The sequence below is a fragment of the Cottoperca gobio genome, chromosome 19, assembly GCF_900634415.1.
Source record: "Cottoperca gobio chromosome 19, fCotGob3.1, whole genome shotgun sequence".
In the NCBI taxonomy this organism is placed as follows: Eukaryota; Metazoa; Chordata; class Actinopteri; order Perciformes; family Bovichtidae; genus Cottoperca; species Cottoperca gobio.
The window spans coordinates 3,961,957-3,982,993 of record NC_041373.1 but is presented as its reverse complement, the minus strand read 5'-3'; the positions used below and the strand labels follow the sequence as shown (position 1 = coordinate 3,982,993).

Sequence of the window (21,037 nt, the reverse complement as noted above, 5' to 3'; positions counted from 1 at the left end):
ACCCTGATGACCCACGACTGTTGTGCCAGGTTCAGTACGAACCACATCCTGAAGTACGCGGACGACACAACTGTGGTGGGACTCATCAGGGACAACAACGAACTGGCCTACAGGGAGGAGGTGAAACATCTGACAGACTGGTGTCACACCAACAACCTGATCCTGAATGACAAAACAAAAGAGATCATTGTTGACTTCAGGAAAAAGCGGCACTGTCACACACCACTCCTCCTCAACGGCTCAGCAGTGAAGACCACAGACAGCACAAAGTTCTTGGGGGTGCAACTCACAAACAGTCTGACCTGGTCCCTTCACACCTCCTCACTGGTGAAGAAGGCACAGCAGCGCCTGCACTTTCTGCGCAGGTTGAAAAGAGCACAGCTCCCCCCTCCCATCCTCACCACGTTCTACAGAGGCACCATAGAGAGCATACTGACCAGTTGCATCTCTACCTGGTCTGGAAACTGCAACACCTCAGACTGGAAGTCTCTGCAGAGAGTGTTGAGGACAGCGGAGAGGATCATCGGGACGTCTCTTCCTTCCATCAGAGACACTGCTAATAAACGCTGCCTCACCAGAGCCCAGAACATTATAAAAGACCCCACTCACCCCCACCATGGCCTGTTCTCCCTGCTGCCCTCTGGCAAGAGGTTCTGCAGCATAAGGAGCAGAACAACCAGATTCTGCAACAGTTTCTTTCCCCAAACCATCAGACTGTTGAACCAAAAATAACTTTTTCTCCTGAGCAATGTGATGTGGACTCCACTCTAAGGACTCTTAAATGTATATATTTTATAGAGTGTATATATATATTTATATAAAGTACATTTATATTTTAAGTACACATTTTATTTTAGATTTATGCATCAGCACCACGACACTTTTAAATATTTATGACCACTTTTACAGTCACTTTTACAGTAAGCCAGGACAAACGAAATTTCATTTGAATTGTACTTTGTATAATCTCGTAATGACAATAAAGTTTTTTGATTGATTGATTGATTGATTGATTGATTAAAGTCTTTTTTGTTTTCTCTTTCTCTCAGTCAAGTGAAGCAGTGGTGTCCATCTGTACGCTGTATGAGCTGGGCCAGTCACTGGCTGGCCTTAAGAACAAGAAGCGCTATGAAGAGCTGAACCTGGGGCCCCTCTGCAAACTCCCCCTCATCCACCGCATGTTCAAGATTGACAGTAACACTAAGGATGACGATATTCACCAGATCGAGACAATTGACATCTTAAAGGTAGCACTCACATGGCAAATGATATTTGGATTCATTTGATGAAACTGGTGATTGATGATATTTGTATTTATTGGTATAGCTGTAATGTACAAGTTACAAAAAACATCAACTAACTAAGAGATTGCAAATTATATCAGGAAGGCCATTTAAAAATAATGCAAAGGACCTCAAGGTGTCACACAACAATAAATCCCTGTGGCTGAGCTTAATTTGGCAATATGTAAACAATGGCGTGCAGCTTGTAGATGACTCGGACTGTATTTTAGTTTGTGCTGCACGATGATCATTCTTAACATTCAGCACAACAAAGTCCAGGAAACCGGAAAGCAAGTAACAGTCACCGATAATACACCTGATGACAAGTCCACACAGTTTTTACATTTCAACCTAATGAAAGTGAGTTTTGTGGCGCTTGATGTGCGTTCTGTCTTGTCTGAGCTTATTCCACCTTTAATTATTTAGCCTGAATGTTACTGCTCTGTTTCCATTGTTTAGCAACTTCGTGTCTATAGGAGGCAGCAGAACAAGCCAAAAGTAGACCTGGCTGAGTTTATGAAGTATCTGGCTGACCACTACAACTGTGACTCTCCCTACGAGCTGGGGATCAGGATACACAGCGTTGGACTGCCCATAGCGGTAAGGGACATGACATCCTGCAGCCTTCCAAGGTTGTTTTATTCTGCACTATTTTATTCTGCACTTATTTTTATTTTCACTATTTCTGATGGAGTAAATCCCGTAAAATATAAAAGTGGCTAAATCATTGCTGAGAATATTTACATCCTCTATCAATCTCTACATTTTCATGTGTTACCTAGTCGGATCTCAGTGTCCTCTTATGATCCAAAGTTAGATGCTTTATAGGCAAAATATATCAATAAAAATATTATATCACATTTTTACATGACAGATTTATGCACATCTTTATTTCACCATTATAAAACCATAGCGTCACCTTCGTACTGGCTGACCTTGTCTGGCAGTTTGATGCAATGAAGAAAATACTGATCATGTTGCTGTTTATAGAGTCTCAACATTATGTAGACTGAACATAGTTTGTCCTGAGAGTGTTAGTGTCATTTCTAAAAGTATTGCTGAACCGAAGCTCTTTATAAAATGTGTTTACAGATTATCTTGAAGAAAACCTAAAATGTTGAATTGGTGGTCAAAATCCTTCCAATCCATCGCACATTTTCAAATAGTTTAGTTGCACCACTGAATCCTGCTTAGCACTGATCACTTTTACTGCACCACATGCTCCCCCCCTTCAAAATAGCCACTCCCCCTGCTACCATGGTGTTGCATAAAAACTTGGCACCTCTCACCTGATCCAAGTGTATTTTGAACACATTGTTATGGAACAGCCACTGGGTAAACGCTAACACTCTTTCTAGTTCAGCTATAAATAGCTAAAACATACTGCTACTTCACCACTGTGTACTTTGTTTATGTGTGTTGTTGTCGTCGTAGTTTTCTTCTTCCTGTTTAGTCTTGAACTTTAAATAACCACGAGATGGATGTGTCGGAACCAAACACTGAGACCGATGAAGGAAACTCTATTTCTATTCTATTTAAGTGCAACGTTTTTAATCTTCTGATTTGCAGATGAGCATAATACAGATGTGAAAATACGAAGAGTGTGGATTCAGAATGAAGAGAAAATATTATTTCTTCCCCTATCATTTAAAACCTTCTCCTGGTGATTTGGAATATTTCAGCGATCAAAACACAGAAGTCCCTTGAGAGTCTCTGATTGCTTGTGAATTAAAAAACTGGTTGAAGTGCCATTACAGTCTCGCCCACGTGGAGGCACTATGACACTATGACACACACTTACCTGTTAGGCAACAACAAGGTCATTTCTTATATCCTCTCATCCTTTTCCCACCAGCTGCATCAACAATTAGACTCTCACATACACATTTCTTTGTTACAGTAGGGCCACAGTTATCTCACAGGGATGTTACAGGGACGCTCAAACCTCCCATCCAGGCTGGCGCCGTTTACCATGAGCTTTCTTGTGCTTCATTTTCAAAACAACGCAGACTTTGCTCTTAATCTACAGCTGGATTTGAGGCACATCTATTCATGCTGGCAAGGAATATGATAACATGAATTCCCCTCAAACACCTTATTGTACAAAGACTCTCTTAAGGAACTTCCTCTCTCTCTATATTTACTTTCTGATCATCTCTGAAAATCAACACACATTTATGCTAATAATATATGTTTTGTAAAAGCAAATAAACACATCTTAGTTGTTAGTAATTTAATTTCCTTCAACACATCACAGGTCCACAAGTACTGGCACACTTCAGTTTGTTGTTGGACGTACTTTGGTAGTAAATCTGCTGGACATGTAGTGGCACAGTTGAGATGAAGAATATGTTTGTTTGTACATAATTCTCAGCTTGTTTAACTGTCCTTCTCCGTCCCCTTTAGACCTTATTGAAGGTGAGTCGATGTGAGCACTCCATCTTGGAGCAAGCCAGGGAAGTCATCCAGAATGAGATGGAGGAGGAGACCTACGAGCGGCTGAGAAAGATAAAGAAGGGCATATTTGAGTCATTGCATGTAGCAGGCAGCTTAGACCTCAGGAAGAGGTATGCTTCCATGCCGGCAGCAGAGGTAGCGCTGGAAGTCTTCTCCAACGTAGAGGGGGTGTTCAGTCCCAAGATGGCTAAGGTGGGTTCTAAACACTGTCAGCTGCATTCCATTAATGAGTCTGATTGGTCAGATGCATCACACGGGCTTGCTCAGTGGCAGTGTGGGAATCAATGGTTCTGACACTCTGGTCTTGTGTCCCTAAATTGCTACTTTAAGCTGCTGGGTGTTAATTCCACTAAGCCTCCCACCATGAGGGGGATAACAAAGACTTACAGAGCTGCTCTCCAGTTCTGAACTCATTAACAAAATTTCACCCTTAATCTCCTAATCCTTAATGAGGGCGTAAGAAAAAAGTTTTAGCTGATGGAAACTGGCTAGACATTAGATTTGTGGCTTAACTCCTCTTGACAGTCGCCTACTTGTACATGTTCTGGAATTATATTTATCCTGTAGAATTTGGCACGGGTGTAAAAATGTGTGTAGAAGTTAACATTTTATGTTTGAGAAAGCATAGACTTCCTGGGTTGCCTAAACAACTAACTGTTTCCCACAACGACAAGGATCAGCTCCCAGCTCCTCCTTCCAAGGCCAGCAGAGGGAGTTAGTAGCAACAAGCACTGTGCAGGCAATCGACCAGTCGAACTTAGCAGACAAAGGGCAACAATGGGTTAAGGTTTCACACTGGCAGCATGTATTCAAACTGCTAAGCTTTTAGTAAAGTCTTAATATTGATCAGAACAGCTGAAGGTGGGCTGCATGGCACATACTGTACTGCCATGCATGAATACTGGCCAGAGTGATTTTGTGTATTTGTGTTTGCTTTGTACACAGATGGGGTGATGCATGTTGTTTAAAGCAAAGACTTTGAAATGGAATGCTTGTTTTGTTTACACATTAACAACAATTACATTTGATGACTACTGGAGGTGCCCTGCCAGAGAACACCTCGTTCTCATTTTACGCAATAGTACTCAATAGTCATTTGTAATGTCAACGACTACCATGTCTGTACCTTTATGTACCTATACCTTTTTTGTTTAATTTCAAATCCAGCACATCCAGAGCTTCCTGCTGCAGGTGTCAGGTAACCGGCTGGCAAAGGCTCTGTTTCAGCTGGCGATCTGTGGAGGCTCCATGGCTGTCCCACTAGACCTGGTGCCCAAAGAGAAGACATCCAACACCACCGGACAAACTAAAGATCAGGACAAACCCACCACCTCCCTCCCCAGTGAAGGTATTAATGCATGATATAGTGTTTCTGCCCCACACACATTAGCTAATCTAATAATGTCTATTATTAATGTACCTGCTCCACATTAGACTATGATTTACAGACATTTCTGCCCTCAGCCAAAGTGAAGCAGTACCTCAAAGACAGCCTGTCCTCTCAGAACACAGCCACCACTTTGGCCAGCATGGCCTCTTTGGAGAAGAAGTTGACCAAACACTTCCAGGTCAAAGATTTCCTCTCTTTAGAGCAAGGAAACTTTCTTGAGTTCCTGGTTAAACACATTCAGGTACAAGTTTTTTCATCTTTTATTTGACTGTTAACTCAGAGTCTGTAAAATAGATCTGAAGTGTTTTACCGCTCTTGTAAAGATCTATAAAAAATCTATATACCGTATTTTCCGCACTATAGAGCGCACTGGATTATAAGGCGCACTGTCAATGAATGGTCTATTTTCGATCTGTTTTCATATATAAAGCGCACCGGACTATAAGGCGCATTAAGCGAAACAAAACAGTCAGATAAGTCAGTCAGTCAAACTTTATTAAACGTGTTCACAATAACTCAACATTGTTCAAACGTTAATGAGCGTATTCACAATAACTCCCAACCTTGTTCAGTTGTAACACGTAAAAAAAACAGTCTGATACCGCCAAATCAAACGTCATCTTCTTGCTTCCTCCACTTCCGTACCATTGATTCATTAATGTTGAATTCTCTCTATTCCCATGTTCTACTGCGTGACTGATAGCCTTGAGTTTGAAGTCCGCGTCGTAAGCGTGTCTCTTGACAGGTGCCATTTTGGGGTCCTTATACACACACACTGTAATATTATGGTGAAGCACAGTATGTATTACTCCGTGACGCTCCTGACTACGGTAGCCGTAATGCTGCAAGCGGTGCGGCTTTGTAGTTTACCAAAGTTGTACTAAAACATTTTGACAGAGCGCCATGTACCACACAAAATCGCTTCATGATCAGTAACCACAACCAGAATTAATCCATGTATAAAGCGCTCCGGATTATAAAGCGCACTGTCGCTTTTTGAGAAAATTAAAGGCTTTTAAGTGCACCTTATAGTGCGGAAAATACGATATCTATATATATCTATATATCTATATATCTATATATATATATATATATATATAATATATATATATATATATATATATATATATATATATATATATATATATATATATATATATATATATATATATATAAAATCGTCCTGTTTATTGTCTGTGGTTGTGTGCAGCTGCTGCAGGACACACTGGGGTCTACTTTGATCCTGGGCAGTGGCAGCATGGAACTTGCGGGCAGTGGATTCGGACCCACCAGACAAGACGTGTTTGAGTTCATCACACAGTGTGGCGACTGTGACTCCACTGATCCAGATGAAGTGAGTCATTTAAATGCACATCTAAAAAACATATACACTTAAGAACTAAATCAAAGCTCTTCCGACCCTTTCCCTGTACAATGTTGTAGAAGGTGACAGGAACATTAACATTCACCTTCCTTTCCCCAGCTCTACCACATTGAGTCGGCACTGAGATCACACTACAGGATCCGGGACAGTCGTGACCTGGGCTACGGCACTCTTCACATGCTGGCTGGCCTGGTCCAACGGCAGAGACAGCTGGCTGGAGGAGGACTGAGCCAGGTCTACTACGAGTCAGCCCTGTTTGCCAAACACAGCAAATCAAGGTTAGCAGTGTTAGTAGTCAGGCTTTCTGTTTTGGAGCCCAAGCTCAGTAACCTTTTTTTCTTTTTCTTTTATTTTGGAAAGCTTCGTCCAGATCCACAGGCTGTACAGTATCCTACTTATCATGATGAATAAACTTAACTTTGTGTGTGGAATCGCTGAAATGCTCCTTAAATGGAGATTGAATAGTTGAATCAAAATGTTCCATCTGCCAAAACATAACTTGCAATGCGATGACATTTTGATCGAATTTTGAAGAGATTGTTGTTGCATGTAACTAAACCTGCAAAACTTTGTCCTCATCTATGTCCTCCTGTCTCCCACATCCCTCCACAGTACTGAAGGTGGGTGTGAGGCAGTGGGGCACCTAGGTGAGATGTCCAAGGTCCAGGCCCTGGCCAGCTTGCTCTCCTGTCCTCTGCTGGAAGATCTAAGTGAGTGGAGCCAATGGGAGCTGATCTTCAAACCCTTGCATGGCTCCCTCAGAGATTTCATTGAAAGAAATGCAGGTAGGAGTTTCTGTATGGCTCGATCATTCCTTAATAAACGTCAATTTTAACTCGCTGTTCTGCTGTTCCTCAGACATGCCCATTTGATGAGAGAAAATATTATTAAATGAGAATTTTATTTGCTTCCAACACAGCTGATACAGGCCTGGCAGCGTTGGAGGTGACACCAGGTTTGCTCCTCAGGATCACCACACTCACAGGAGACAAGCATTTCTCCAGTGCCGCTATGATCCTCGACCCTGTCGGCACAGCTGGCCACCTTGTGTCCATGGTAGTAGCTGATGGGATCGTCAATGCTCCCACAGCCCTCCTGGCCAATCACATGCATAGCTCCCTGGCAGCAGCTGTGGCTAAAGAAGGTAATGATGCATCAGGGCTGATTTAAGTTCAATTTTAATTCCTTATGCCTTTTTAATTTGCAAGGAAATAAGTGCTGCTGGAATGATTAATTGCATTTAAATGCAGCATGATTGTGTCATCATTACTAAAATATGATTGTGTTCCTTAGATCTGTCCCAGGCTGAAGAGGGTGCGTCATGTTACAGCAGAGTGGCCAAATTCTTCTTGGAATGTTTGACACGAATCCCCTCTAGATCCTGCCGGGCTCTTTTGAAGCAGGTCAGTCGCACTGCTTTGCCCATGTAGATTTCAGGACTAAATCATATCATATCATAAATTCATCCCATGGCTCCTTAAGTAGGCTGAAGAGGAAATGGAAATGTATGATGATTTGCTACAATCAGGGCACGGAGCGAGCCAGCCTGCCAGCCAAAATGTTTCCGCACTTGAGCCCATTATACGTAGAGACTGACACAGTAGAGACGGACAGAGTAGAGACGGACAGAGTAGAGACGGACAGAGTGGAGACGGACAGAGTGGAGACGGACAGAGTGGAGACGGACAGAGTGGAGACGGACAGAGTGGAGACGGACAGAGTGGAGACGAACCACAGCTTTTAACAAACGCACACAAAAGCTGTACCAACATTTCAGTGTGTCCTTGTCAAAAAGAGTGGGCAGCTTTAGCCTGTGAATTATATCTGCTAAATTACATTTCTGAGGAGGTGGTTATTCGTGTTACAGTTGTCATGCCAACCTGGTCAGACATATACAACAGATTTCTGGCTAATTGTTGATTATTGTTTTTACTTACTGCAGTGTAAGCATACCATGAGACACAGGATTAAAGCTACCATTCTAACACCTTTTCGCAAGAAATAGTTATTGAAATTGCATTTATGACAACATCGTTTCCGTCAACATGTTTTTGGACATGAATACGGAAACTCTGTTGAAGGGAGTGATGTAACTCTGATTAAGAAATGATTGTGTATGTTCTTGCGTGAATGTGACTTCCAGGTGTTTTTGGAGCCTTTCTCTCTTGTCTTGGGCCAGGCCAAGTCTAAACAGATCCTGATCACTGTGGCCCAGTCCGACCCGAGACACATGAACTGTCTGCATCGGCTGGGGATCCTCCTGGGCATCACGGACTGGGTCAAAGACTACCAGAAAAAGCTGAACCCACAACAGAGCCTCAAATGCAACGCGCACACAGCCCCGGTGGAGCAGGCCAAGGTCAGAATACAAGTCAGAAAAAATGTAAAAACAGTATTACGATTTGGTTGGAGGAGTCATATTTGAATATCAACACGAGTACACATGTCCTAGTGCTTAAATGTAAGGTCCTTGTACATATATTGTTCTAAACATACAGTGTTAACTACATCTTTCTTGGGGAAAAACAAAACAATAATCTGATCCACAGGAAGTGATCGGTTTTACATTCTGAGCAGCAGGATCAGTGAAATAAACAGAGAAAGAATTGGTGCCCAGACGAGTGATCTCTGGGTAGTGTCATTACTGCACTACATCGCCAGGACAGATCAAATCAGCTGCCACCTAATAATATTAATTCCATGAGTAACTTGACGACTTGCTAAAATGAAACCTGGCTGATGTCTGGTTTGTGTGCTCTCTGCAGCCGGTGTCTGTACTTCCACGGTCACACCTCGGTGCAACAGCAAGTGGAATGTTTTGTGGTTCACTGGACATAATGAGTAATGAGTAAAAACGATAGGAGATGCAGTCGACCAGCTCAACTTTTTTTATTCATACCGTACCAATAAGTTACATTTAATGGTCCTGAATCAGGACCTAGAAGTTTTTGGAGGAAGTTACTTGTATAAAATGATGTGTGCCAATATCTATGGGCTACTGTCATTCCCTTGTACCAGATACTTAATCAACATCTCACGTCTTCTGCTTCTTTGGTAAATTAATTGTTCATATATACCGAGCATCTTTGGCACAAAAACAGCAGCGTAACTTTCTTGATTATTTAATCTTGTGTCATGAAAAATAAATGAATTAAGCTCCTCTTCATGTCATTTCTGAAAATGACACAACTGTCATTGCATCCTGTCCCTGTGTCAATGCAGTGACAGGATACATCCCAAAATACATGAGTTTGAGCAGGCACGCCCAGATGCGCTTCAGTTGATACCAACTCTTTGAAGACGTTAATAATGTCCCTGTAACTGCGTGTGGCTTTTAGCACTGATCTTAGTGAATTGGTCTGTTTTTGCAGTCAGGCTCCTTTGCATAGAAATGGGATGATCTGTATGAAATGTATGCATATTACCTACTTTAAATATGTGCAAATAGCACAGGTGCACCAAGTGTGCTTTGAGAAACACATGTTCCTTTTAGTCTTATTTGCACAGTTTTAGCGGCTGCAGAAGCCGTGCAACCTTTCATGAATTATCCCCTGTGTGTTTAATGTAAAAATCTGATTCACTAATGTTATTGACTTGGCTTCTTATTTTCTTTTGTTTTTCTTGACCAGTCTAAATTGATAGATTCTGAGAGCAGTGTCCTGTCAGCTCTGAGTGAAGATGAGTATCTTGAGGATAACACGATGGACAACAGCTTTGCCTCCTCTCAGCTCAACCAGAGCCTACAACAAGGTGATTAAAAGTAGTTCTCCCCTTGGTAGCCGAACGGTTACTGCGCATGCCATGGAACCACAATGTCCCTGGTTCGATTCCAACCCTGGGACCTTTGTTGCATGTCATACCCCCCCTTCTCTCCCCATCTGCAGTCTGCCACTACACTCTTCATCTGTCCATCTTGTCTAAAAGCAAATAATGCCCCCAAAAGACAGAAGTTCTTCATGTAACTTTTCATTTTGTACTGCGTAAGAACCGTACCAGTTTCACTTTCTATTTTATAATTGCTAAATGTTTTCTTCTAGTCAATGGTGAGCAAGACGTAGAGGTTGAGGAGGGAGAGGATGAAGAGGAGCTGTATGAGTTGGCCTCCCTTCCTAACGGAGAGACATCAGACATCAGCAGTGAAGCTGAAGGAGGCCTAGACGAGCAAAATGATGCTTCTCGCTGCCAATCAGCGACCACATTAAATCCCCACAGAGCCATAATTGAGGACATCAGGTTTGTTCTCATTATGTCACCCTTCACAATTACCCACGCAATTACCACTAAAGTGTCATGATTTTGTTTTGCTGATCTATACTTTCTTCTTCTTCTTCTGTCTCTGTCTGACAGGAAGAGTGAGTTTGGAATTGGTGTAGAATTGACCGCTGAAGGCCAGAGGCTGATGCAGGTCCACCAGGAAAGGCTGGGTCGCAGCTTAGACCGCCTCTCCACCGAACTCTACAGCAAAGACACACACTTTGTCCTGGAACTCATTCAGGTGGATTCTCTAATATTTAAAGTGTTTTAAACGTTTTGGTCATTTATATTATGATCAGATTGTTTTAATTTCTGTAAAAGTAAAAAGCCACTTGAGATGTTTTTATTAAGTGTTTTATGTCATAAAGTTTCATTTGAAATGGTCTAATTAAGAGTTATTCTAACCACCTTTGTTTCCATTTTTCAGAATGCTGATGATAACAGTTACCCATCAGAGGTTGGTGTTGTTCCAGCGCTTGCCTTTGTGGTGGAGAGAGACAGCATCACCATTCTCAACAATGAGACCGGCTTCCAGGAAAGGAACATCAGGGCCATTTGCGATGTGGGCCAAAGCACCAAGGGCAAACACAAATATGGATACATTGGTAAGTCATGGTTAGAAGAGGATATACTAAAGGTGTGATGTTAGAACATGTGACTTTGTTTTAACACGGCCTGTTAATGATCCTGATTGCTCTACTCATCATAGGTCAAAAGGGCATCGGCTTCAAATCAGTGTTTAAAGTCACAGACTGTCCAGAGATTCACTCCAATGGCTTCCACTTGCGCTTCGACAAGACCTGCGGCCCCATGGGATACATCCTCCCCCACTGGACTGAAGATGAGAGGCTTCTCGACACACGGGACATAAATCCGCACAGGTTGGATGATTGAGACACAGTATGCCGGAGTAGCAGACTTTTTGACTGGTCATAGTAGGAAAAGCACAGGTGTTGCTAAAAACATTATCGATGGCTCGGTTCTATTCAAGTGTCCCAGTAAGCCATGAAGGGGTCATCGTGAGGCAGCATGCACAACACCAGCACCCTGACACTGAAGCAGCTACATTAACTTCAGCCAGCATTCATTTGATTATTTACACCTGTGCTTTTCCTACTGGGACATGTCTTCTCTGAAACAGGCCTTCACAGGTAACACAAACATCATGTTAATATTCAAGTTATTTCATATACTTAACGATGGCATCCATAATCCAAATGTATCAATAAGTTTAATAATGTAATAATGGTAGTAAATATACAGTACCTAAGAAAAAATAGCACATGACCAAATGGGCCATTTTGGGTGGTTGGGATTGATGATTGATGATTTTGATACTATAATATATTACTACCTGAGCTGCATGCTGCCAATATGTAGACTACTAACAGTATTAATAGTGTGTCGTGTTACAATTCTCACCACCAGAGGTGGTCTGGATGAGCAGCAGAAGAAACAGGAATGACTTTATTTTTAAAGCTTTATTGATTTCTTCCACTAGTTTTCTTACTAGCTAACAGTGTTTGTTCTCTGATCAGCTGGACCACTAAGATCTGCCTTCCTCTACGCTCCGAGAGCAAACAGACCAGGAACCTGTTTCATGACGTGCACCCCTCCCTGCTGCTCTTTCTGCACCGCCTGCGCTCCATCACCATCTACAATCAGGTAGCTCCTGTACTTCCACATTTGATCACGTTCATGCGAGCACGCGTAGTTTATGCCATTGTTTCAATCCTGAAGCAAGCCAAGAAGAAGCACCTGTTTTTTATACTCACACCACCTACTGCCTCTGTCTCCCTGCAGAGCGAGAAGCGTCTTGTGACGATGACTCGAAAAGACCTGAGTCACAATGTGTTAGAGGTGGAGCACACAGAGGGCATTGAGCGCTGGCTAGTGGTCAAAACTACGGTGCAGCCCAAGAAGGTAACGGCGACACACTTACATTCAAATCTCATTCTGTTGCTTCATTTTCAGGCACACTTTCTATATTTCAGAACAAGAAGTTGACGTCTGTGTTTACACCATATACTGTGTATATATATATATATATATATATATATATATATATATATATATATATATATATATATATATATATATATATATATATATATATATATATATACTGTTATATATATATATATATATATATATATATATATATATATATATACTGTTATATATATATATATATATATATATATATATATATATATACTGTTATATATATATATAACATATATATATATATATATATATATATAAAACTGTTCCTCGTTCTGCTCCGTAAAAGTCTTTCCCTCTCTGCTTCTTGTCTGACCTCGTGAAAGTCCCTCATTAGGCAGGCTTTTGGTTGCCACATCAAAAAATCCAGACACTCGTACAACACCAAACAGATTTGAATGATCTGTCGGTCTGAATCGAGGCTGTAATCCCTGCTGCTCTTTCTTCTTACCTTTCCTCTTCCATTTTCCATTACCTGCAGTCAGGTTATTTAAGAGTAGAAACGAAGCTGAGTGAGAGAAAAGATGTTGAGACATTCTGTCCTCCAGGTTCCCAGCAGCGATTTTAACAGGCACCAACATCCACTTCTGTAAGAAGTCCGCTTGCATCGAAGTTGTTGCATCTATTTTGACATTGATGTGTTTCTCTTTCAGATCAAAGAGGATGTTGAGTCCACTGAGCTTGCCCTGGCTTTCCAGCTGGACAGCAACATCACAGAAAGCGACTTTGTGTGTCAGCCACAGAAACAACCTGTGTTTGCGTACCTGCCCTTGCGCAGTTTCGGCTTCCGTTTCATCATCCAAGGTGAGAATGGAGTTCAGATTTCTATTTTTATTTATCTATCCATTCATGGACACGCAATCAGAATCAGAAATACTTTCTTTATTCCGGGGGGAAATTGCTCCATTTTAGAATAAAATAAAATACCTGAGCAAGGTGCTTAACCCCGAGTCGCTCCAGAGAGACTGTCCCTGTAGTGCGTCTGCTAAATGACCTGTAATGTCAAAGTCAAAATGTGCACATTGTACTACAATATAATATTGTTATATAATAAAATCTGTACATTACAATATACAGCAGTGTAATAATATTAATAATGATATTATTGAGTATTGTCCAGAGTATTGCACATTGTAATGAAGAAGAACGCTGACTCATGTCATTCTGTTCTTCAGGTGACTTCGACATCCCTTCCTCTCGTGAAGACGTTGACAGAGACAGCTCATGGAACCAGTGGCTTCGATCTGAGATTCCACAACTCTTCCTCCAGGCCATGGATGTCTTCACTGTGAGAATACACTCATAATACACATCTGCAGCGCCGTCGGAAGAATCACTCAAAGACATGAGATGATCCCTGTCAGGAAGCCTGATCATTTACCAATACAAATATAATACAGCAAACTGGGGAGAAGCACACCGATGCTATTAAGCACAAAACTAGAGCAAGGCGACAGGACATTAAAGCAGAGTATATTACTGAAAGTGTCATTTAGGAAATAAAAGTAAGAAACATTGTGGGGGGGGTAAAGTTACCTGAGATATAACAGGTTCTACTTCTTTTGTTCACATTGTAACTCCAGTGGCTGTCTAAGGGAACCCAACACTTACAAGGAAACAGGAGGGACGATGCCCTTTGAACCACTGAGATGCTTCTAAAGGCCCAAAAAAACACTTTTTCAGATATTAAGCTTTTCTCCATAACATTGGATATTCAGAAATAAGCAACAATTAAATCTTTAGATATGATTTATTGTCTGTTTAGCTCTTAAAAGTAATCTGTTTCAGGATCGCGTGTGTGTTTTTGGCCACTATTTAAGATGTTTTTTGGTAAATGACAAAAACGTCTGGCTCAGCTGCAGGATGTCCGATAACTAATATCACTCTTTAGTCCTTGTGCTCCTTTAAACCAGGGTCCTGTTTTCTCCTTATTCCAGGATCACCCAGAGTTCACGGGGCTGAAGGGCCTCTGCCAGTTCCTGCAGTTTATCCCCCTGCCTGACGAGGTGTTGGACTTCTTCAAGCCTGTTGCCGGGCAGATTATTCAGATGCTCAAGGGCAAGGCGTTCCTGCCCACACTCAGCTCAGGTATTACTCACAAATGCAGGTTGTGACATTTTAAAATCACAAAGAAACCAGCACAAACAAAACAAACGACAATCTAATCATGAAAAATCTATTTTCTACCGATGCTGTGAGCTCTGCTTTGGTTATACTAGCAATTAAAAGCATTGTATCTAACCCTGTAAATGTCCCTCTGCATGCTTTCTCTCCCAGATGGTACGGTTGTGTACAAGCTGCCGTCCCAAGTGGCCGTCTGTAAGGACGCTGTGATCCGCGACGTGATTGGCGGAGACGAGCTTGAAAGGCATCTCTCTCTCTCCTATCTTCATCCTGGTTTGAGCCCTGCCCCACCCACCTCGCTGCTCACTCACCTAGGAGTGCGATACCTGCGGGGATCTGACGTCACCTCGGTAACCACAGCAATGGCCAAGAAGCTGATGGAAGGCATCCATTCAGGTGTGTGTGGAAGGGAGGGAGACATTTCATGAAAAGTCATGTTACTTCAAATTACAGCAGAGCACAATGGATTATAACTGCTGACAGAATGCATCGTGTGCAATAGACATTTTCCCATGAGCACGACAATTAATGATAGAAACTTTGCATTCCTATTTGTCTATGAAAGAGATAGAGAGATTTTGAAGCATTCGCTGCAAACCATCACTTATTTCAACCATGTAATATATGAATACAAGTATAATGTAAATTCATAATTTTCTTGGCACCAACCCACTGTCTTCTAGATGGCGCCCTGCGTCAGCTGGCCAAGCTGCTGGTTTGCAACTTCAGAGCTCTGGAGCATGGTTACGGAGAGGCAGACTCCATCTTGAAAACCCTCAGGGATTTACCCATAATCCCCCTTGCTGACGGACGTGTGGTTGCACTGAGCGGGGAAGGAGTGTTCTTTCCAATGGAGGAAACCAAGACCAATAAAAAGAAAATTCAAGCTCAGACAGGTAATTTAACTGAAGTTTAACTGAACTACACTTATTTTAAAATACAGTTATTTATTCAATTGAGTAAATACCAGAATATACAGTTAATAGTAGTTAGTGGTCGCAGTAATATCTTGGATATCATACATCTCTGATGCTCATTTGGCATCAAACCCCTTTCCATCGCTGTGACATGTTTTTATTTATGACATGTGCTTGGTGAGTTCATCTCAAACTGAGTGTCTCTAATTTGACTTCACTAATAATTACAGATGTTTCATTAAGAAGCTGTATATTTTTGAATAGACATAAGACTAAATCAAAAAGACAAAAAGATGCATATTTTCTTTAGGAAATTTGTTTTCTCACCAAGTGATTTGCTGAGACGCTGCATCATAGTTAAAAATAGGTCCAATACATAATGTACAGGGCCTTGTAGAATTAAAGGGGAATTTGGAACGTGGCGTGTGCGTGTGCATGTGTGTGCGTGTGCAGATTATTATTACCCAGCACCTGCAAAGACTTTATGGATGTGCATGTGCCTCCTGATCGCACGGTGCTAAATCAACCATGACAACAAAAAACCGACAGAGCAAGAAAAGCAGTCTGAATGTAGGGCAGCACCGTTTCACAGGTTTCCAAAAATGTGGCAAACTGATGTAGAAAAACAAAAATAGATAAATAGAGGTGCACATGTAGCACTTTCCATCTGTGCTCATAAACCTCAGCAGAGAAATACCATACTTGCAGAAACTGAATATTATGGTGGAAATTCAAGAGATGAATAAATATGACATTAATTATTTGATCGTCAGATAAAGTGACATTGTAATGCAGGCTGTATGACAGATAAACGCCTTCTTTACCAGTGTCTGAGAAGCTCTAGAAATAGCCTGTGTTGTTTGTCAGAGACTCTTAGCCCCCTCAAAGGACCTGCATCAGCAGATGTGTCTGCTCCCTTAGAACTCAGCACATTCACACACATTGAGGGCAACAGAGTAGGTGTATGACAAACTTCACCTCTTCTTCATTCTAAGAATAAGCAGACATACAACCACTCGCATCAGAACATGCACACGCCAACAGTGTTGTGCGTCATCACATTTAAAAACGGTACCCAAAGCAGAGGTTTATAATACCAAGCATGAATAATTGATTTTTATACTCTGATGTAAGCATCCTGCCACTGCACGTTGCTGGCTTTAATAGTCATGCATTCTGAGTGCTTATTATGGACTTAAAATGAATTCTCCGTTCTACCTACACACTCTTAATCATCTCACTTCACTGCTTCACATGAGCAGCACTAATGTCTTTCATTACCAAACATCAGGTCAACTAACTGATCACATGTGGCTAATAAATCACTGTTCCTTTAATGAACTGAACATAAGATGTCAGTGATGAGCCAGTGATCAGTGTGAAGATGTTAATCAATGAATCCTTTAGTCTATAAAGTGTGAGAAAATAGTGACATCTGATGACCAGTCCAACGCCCGCAGATCTAATATCGTTGAAGTGGATCTCCACTCATTTACAAATAAAGTGGAGCTTACTCTCCATCTCGGCCTGTGGAAATATAATAATGTCTTGCATTGACTTGATCATTTGTTGCTGAGTGTCTAACTTTATGGAAGTGCAACACTAAATTACTGGTGTTCCCCTTTAAATAGGTACATCCCAGCAGTAATGCGTGTATGACAACAGTTACGTTTCATAAATTCTGTTAAGGCATCATGTCAGCCCTTAATATAAAAACATATACTCAACTTCCCTCCAGAACCAGCTCAAAATGAGACTAGATATCCATACTAAATAATGTCTTCCACAAAATAATAAAAAAGCAGTATTCTGCTTCTCTTAACCTTTGCTGTAAAATAATCTAGCCCTGTACCAAATTCGGCCTTGGAAAGTTTGAACCCTTTTGTTACCGTGGCAGAGAAGTGATACTATTGTGCTGCTATCCTCTCATTCATTGTCTTTTCTTAGGCCCTCTGTCTGCATTGTACAAGGATGTAAATGTAGTTCACCCCTCTCTGCTGAGCTGCGTGGAGCCGCTGGAAAGTCAGCAGGTCCGGGAGCTGCTGAGAAGACTCGGAGTTCACGACCTGGAGCCTCAAGAGCTACTGGAGCAGCACATCTACCCTTCAATACAGAACAACAAATGGAAGGTACCATACTGTATGAGCTGGATCAACACGCACAGCAACTATTTTATGCTCATTTTATATTGCAAGTTTTATGCTTCAAACAAGTATTTGACTTAAATATCTCTCTCTCTCTTTCTTTCTTTCTTTCCTTCTTCACCAGTTAAAGCCTGAAGCAGTGGTGGTGAGTTACTTGGTTTTCATCAAGCTGCATTCCTCCTCCAGCCAGGAATACTCCGACATTGCAGTACCCGTCCTCACCAACAGGGGTCTGCTGTGCCCAGCCGATGAAAGGGTGCACTTCTCTGAAGAGTACGGCAACATCGACCTGCCAAAGAAACTGCCCGGTACGCAGAAACCCAAAGTTGTTAATACTGACTCTCATGCACTGTGTTTTTAAAAAGCTTGACTCAACTGAGCATGAACCTTGTGCTTCTTCCAGCTTTTGTTCTGTCTTCATGTTGACTATAGAAAGCTTGCTAAAATATCCCAAACAATCCCCAAGACTTGTTCCTCACTGTACCCAGCTGCACCGCTCCCTTTTCTTTCCTAAATTAGGACATCGTCTGTTTGTATACGCGTATGGGTTTGTCTATTTTTTCCTTTTGTGAGGAAAGTTATGTGAGGCTTTGCTTCCATTGTTAGGGTTAAAGAAAGCATGAAATACCTGTGTGTGTGTGTGTGTGTGTGTGTGTGTGTGTGTGTGTGTGTGTGTGTGTGTGTGTGTGTGTGTGTGTGTGTGTGTGTGTGTGTGTGTGTGTGTGTGTGTGTGTGTGTGTGTGTGTATGTGTGTGTGTGTGTGTGTGTGTGTGTGTTTAAGTGGAGGAGTCGTTGTCTTATGGGAAATGGATCAGAACGCTTGACCTGCCTTTGGAATAGGAGAGGGGGGGCTGAGGTCGCAAATGAATGTTTTCTTTATGATGTTTCTGCTCATTGAACCACATTAGCTGGAAGCATTTTTAAACATAGATATTTTACATTATTGAGGCGATGTGTCATTGTGCTCTATTAGTAGTATAATTATCAACTAGGGACACTGATAAAGTTTCCCCTGGTCGCAGTCTGAAGCCAATAACTATTCTCATTCAATACATATTTTAGAATTTAATTGTGTTAAACTTTCCATGTCTATAATGCGTTAGAATTATACAGCTTTAAATGCTGCTTACAGCACTGTATAATTGTAGTTATAAGCATATTCATAATGCTTTTCAATAATAATCCTAACACATTAAAAATCACTTTATAATGACATACTGGTCAAGTGTCATAATACTTCATAATTGTTGTAGTTTCTTTGCAAGGATCATAATGTATTATAATTCCCATAAATGTTATATATCATGTTTTATAATGTGTTATGTTATGTTATGATTGTTATAAAGCATTATGAATATTTATGAGTGCTTAAACCTATAATTATAGGATCTTACCTTTGGGCCATAAAGCAGATTCCCTTTGAGATTTGACACTAATGTTTCACCTGATCTGAAACTGATACAAACATTGCACTGTCCTTTCTGTCTTTGAGTTCTTCATCTCCTTTGCCTGTTTACTGTTCTGCTTTGATTTATGCCACCTATACAATATTCAGCTTTTGTTCTTCCTCCTGTAAACACTTCTCCTGTCCTCCTCTTTCTCCACCAGGCTGGGATTGGGTGTTGCTGAGTCCCTGCTATGTGCAGACAGACAGCGATGTAGCAGGATGGAGGGAGCTGTTCAGCCATCTGGGAGTCAAAGACGGTCTCATCATCCGCAAAGAGAGACAAACACTCACTGCTAAAGAACTGGTGAGGACACCCCTCAACTCTTACCTCGGCTATTTAGGAATCACACTCCACTCAGGCTGCAAAAATGCAATTATACTAACACAAAAAGAGCAGGCCGAGGCCGTGACACCCCCACCTGTGAGCGCAGATGATAAAGGGCTATGGATGTGTTGTGTAAGGACACAATATTTACTGGTTGCATGGACACCAAAGGCTGAACACGATCTTCCTGAAGCTCACTGCTTTAATAACTAACTGTGACTCACCAGGATGACGAAGATAGTGATTTAAAGGATAAAGTTATTAAGCATTGTGAGTCACACGAGGACTAGAGAGACTATAGCTGCTTTAGGGTGATGTGGTCCGGGCTACAGCCAGCACGAATAGTATTTGGATTTGTCATGATACCATCAGTCATTGTGTGACTTATGCTGGTACTTACATTATTTCGGTATCAGGTGCAGATACGTGGGAATTAACTGTAATCTAACCTATCCTACTCCTCCACCAGGCCTCCAGTCCTTGGTCAGTGGAAAGTACAATGTGGCCCCAAAATCCAGGAGGGGGCTTTGTGCTTGATGACTACCCCTGTGAGGAGTTCCATGCCCTGGCCACAGCCCAGCTGCCCGGCCACCTCCTCCTGCAGCAGAGAATGGCCTTGCTCAAGCTTCTGGCAGAAAACTGGGATACCGGGTAACACACACACACACGGAACACACTCTCACTTACATATTTCTCCTGCGCTACTTTGTTCTGTCGAGGGAAGATCGTCCCATTTGAGAAGCAGGTGCATTCACTCGGTGTCTGTAATGTTCAGGAAACCTAATGGTCAGAGATAAAGACTAAGTTAATGACTTTGGGGTTAGTCCAGTGGTAATCCCTTTATTTTCTGCTGTGAGTAAGTGATTACTGGGGTCAAGTGGGAACATTGTTTGACTGTTAAATGTTGTTTTCATCAGCCTTTTGTTTGACGTTGACAGAAAGATTAGTGAGTTACTATTAAAGCTGTGTGTGAGTAGAGGACAGGCTGATGAACAGTGCACACCATCAGTGCAAGTACAGTATAGAAGTTAAAGATGAATTTGCATACAATAAAACATTATTAGTAACTATTCTGACATTTGATCTGATATAATGACCTTGCATTGTGATAAACAAAATCTATACATCAATCATGTTTATCCCTACTTTTACTTCCAGGGTAACACAGTAGACTGAAGGCAGGGAAACAGCCTGTCGATCATCGGGCAAATAACATACAACAAATACACTTTGTATTTTTTAAAGAAGGCACATGTGGAGTATAACTCTAGTAAACTGGTTGATTAGACACAAGTGGAGTTTTTTCTT

At 41.5% G+C, this 21,037-nt stretch overlaps 1 protein-coding gene across 6 annotated transcripts in view; it reads left to right on the top strand.

Moving 5' to 3' along the window:
* Positions 1–21,037, top strand: part of LOC115024372 (uncharacterized) — a 37,576-nt gene that overhangs the window by 6,098 nt on the left and 10,441 nt on the right. For all 6 annotated transcript variants that reach the window (XR_003834118.1, XM_029455861.1, XM_029455859.1 and 3 more), the window contains 27 exons: positions 1,050–1,247; positions 1,743–1,883; positions 3,690–3,932; positions 4,908–5,088; positions 5,205–5,371; positions 6,341–6,484; positions 6,614–6,792; positions 7,127–7,299; positions 7,434–7,658; positions 7,808–7,917; positions 8,658–8,873; positions 10,144–10,264; positions 10,552–10,747; positions 10,862–11,009; positions 11,196–11,373; positions 11,478–11,649; positions 12,307–12,433; positions 12,572–12,691; positions 13,426–13,576; positions 13,948–14,060; positions 14,710–14,860; positions 15,050–15,292; positions 15,580–15,792; positions 17,761–17,942; positions 18,082–18,265; positions 19,566–19,708; positions 20,199–20,380. Coding sequence is in view for 5 of the 6 variants with exons in the window: in XM_029455861.1 (XP_029311721.1) it covers positions 1,050–1,247; positions 1,743–1,883; positions 3,690–3,932; positions 4,908–5,088; positions 5,205–5,371; positions 6,341–6,484; positions 6,614–6,792; positions 7,127–7,299; positions 7,434–7,658; positions 7,808–7,917; positions 8,658–8,873; positions 10,144–10,264; positions 10,552–10,747; positions 10,862–11,009; positions 11,196–11,373; positions 11,478–11,649; positions 12,307–12,433; positions 12,572–12,691; positions 13,426–13,576; positions 13,948–14,060; positions 14,710–14,860; positions 15,050–15,292; positions 15,580–15,792; positions 17,761–17,942; positions 18,082–18,265; positions 19,566–19,708; positions 20,199–20,380 (4,601 nt within the window). In the remaining variant the exon portion in view is untranslated. The remainder of the gene's footprint in view (positions 1–1,049; positions 1,248–1,742; positions 1,884–3,689; positions 3,933–4,907; positions 5,089–5,204; positions 5,372–6,340; positions 6,485–6,613; positions 6,793–7,126; positions 7,300–7,433; positions 7,659–7,807; positions 7,918–8,657; positions 8,874–10,143; positions 10,265–10,551; positions 10,748–10,861; positions 11,010–11,195; positions 11,374–11,477; positions 11,650–12,306; positions 12,434–12,571; positions 12,692–13,425; positions 13,577–13,947; positions 14,061–14,709; positions 14,861–15,049; positions 15,293–15,579; positions 15,793–17,760; positions 17,943–18,081; positions 18,266–19,565; positions 19,709–20,198; positions 20,381–21,037) is intronic.